The 1,594-nt window shown below is 42.6% G+C and overlaps 1 protein-coding gene across 1 annotated transcript; it reads right to left on the bottom strand.

Moving 5' to 3' along the window:
* Positions 1-364: 364 nt before the first annotated feature.
* On the bottom strand, positions 365-1,144 carry LOC138887740 (uncharacterized). The gene is made up of 2 exons (XM_070169520.1): positions 1,079-1,144; positions 365-985 (listed from the first exon to the last, which is right to left on the bottom strand). The coding sequence occupies exons 1-2, from the start codon at positions 1,142-1,144 to the stop codon at positions 365-367; spliced, it is 687 nt and encodes a 228-aa protein (XP_070025621.1).
* Positions 1,145-1,594: the final 450 nt, after the last annotated feature.

The raw sequence follows: 1,594 nt of genomic DNA, 5'->3' as shown, positions 1-1,594 counted from the left end.
GGTGAGTCATCCTATATGCCCATAGATCTTCTTCTATACGGTCATTCCAATCTCGTTTGGATTTGGAGATGACTTTCTTTAACAAGTTGCATAGAGTTTTGTTGAATGCCTCAGCTAGACCATTGGCGGCAGCATTGTACATCGAAGAATTACGTTGCTTGAAGCCAAAGAGATCACAAATCTTGTTCATCAACCTATTATCGAATGGCTTTCCATTATCCGTTATTATGTAACGAGGAATGCCAAAGCGATAGATGATGTTTACTCGGATGAAACTTGCAACATTTTCCTTCTTTACCTCCTTAAGAGCAACAGCTTCAGCCCATTTGAGAAGTAGCCAATTGTAGCCAAGATGTATAGGTGCTCACCAGAGGACTTTTGGCAGTGGTCCAACAACATCCAATCCCCAAGAATCAAACGGCCAGGATGCAACATCCGGGTGCAACACTTCAGGAGGTTGATGATTAAAATTTTCATGGAGTTGACAAGCCTTGCATCTTCGAGCACAGTCCAAGCAATCTTTTACCATCATTGGCCAATAGTATCCAATCCTTTTTATATGGAAGTGGAGCTTTGGTCCAGACTGGTGTGACCCACATATCCCAGAATGTGCTTCTTGCAAAGCTTGGAGTGCTTCATCTTCCCCTAAGCATCGCAAGAGTACTCCCTCGAATGATCTTCTGTATAGGGTATCTTTATAGTAAAAGAAGCAAGGTTCACGTCGACGGATTTCAGTTCTTCTCCGCGGATTTTCTGGAAGTATCCCATAGCACAAGTAGTCGATAATGGGTTGTCTCCATTCCTCTTTCTCAACTTCAGAAACAACTACAAGATGCTTAAGTTCATTTTCTTTTCCTTCAGCCTCATTTGGAAGCGGTACTACCCATTTTTGGCAGATAGTAACTTGCGCTTGATCGGGCAGGGTTAAAGATGAAGCCAGGGAAGATAAAGCATCCACCTTCTTATTTTCTTTCCTTAGCACATACTGAATAGACACACCACTGAGCCACCTCATAACTTTTTAGCGTAATCATGATATGGGCGTAGTTCAGGCTTCTTGACCTCGTTTACCTAAAACCTGATTGACCACTAACTGAGAGTCACCAAAGACTTGCAATTGCAACCGCTTCATTTCAACAACCATTTTAGTGCTTGATACTCAACAACGTTGTTAGAGCAGAGTTACGTCAACGTAAAAGAGTATGACAGAACTTCACCTTGAGAAGTGACAAATACTACACTAGCACCAGCTCCTCCGCGATGTGCAGCACCATCAAAGTACATCTTCCATAGAGGCTGAACTTCGATGACCATGGCGTCCTCATCAGGTAGTTCGTCGGTTAGCTCCCAATCATCAGGTATAGGGTGATCTACCAAGAAGTCCGCTAATGCTTGTCCTTTTTAGCCTTTTGAGGGATGTACACGATTTCAAATTGTTGAAACTGGAGGTACCACCTTGCTAGTGGATCACTAAGGACAGGTTTTGACATCACGAACTTGATGAGATTTGCTCTAGAAACCAAACGAACGATATGAGCTTGAAATTAGTGCTTCAACTTTTGGATTGAGAAGACTAGCGCCAAACATAACTTTT

This window comes from Nicotiana sylvestris, chromosome 3 (assembly GCF_000393655.2).
Source record: "Nicotiana sylvestris chromosome 3, ASM39365v2, whole genome shotgun sequence".
In the NCBI taxonomy this organism is placed as follows: domain Eukaryota; kingdom Viridiplantae; phylum Streptophyta; class Magnoliopsida; order Solanales; family Solanaceae; genus Nicotiana; species Nicotiana sylvestris.
Note: the sequence above shows the minus strand (reverse complement) of the source record. Positions and strands in the feature narration are given on the sequence as shown.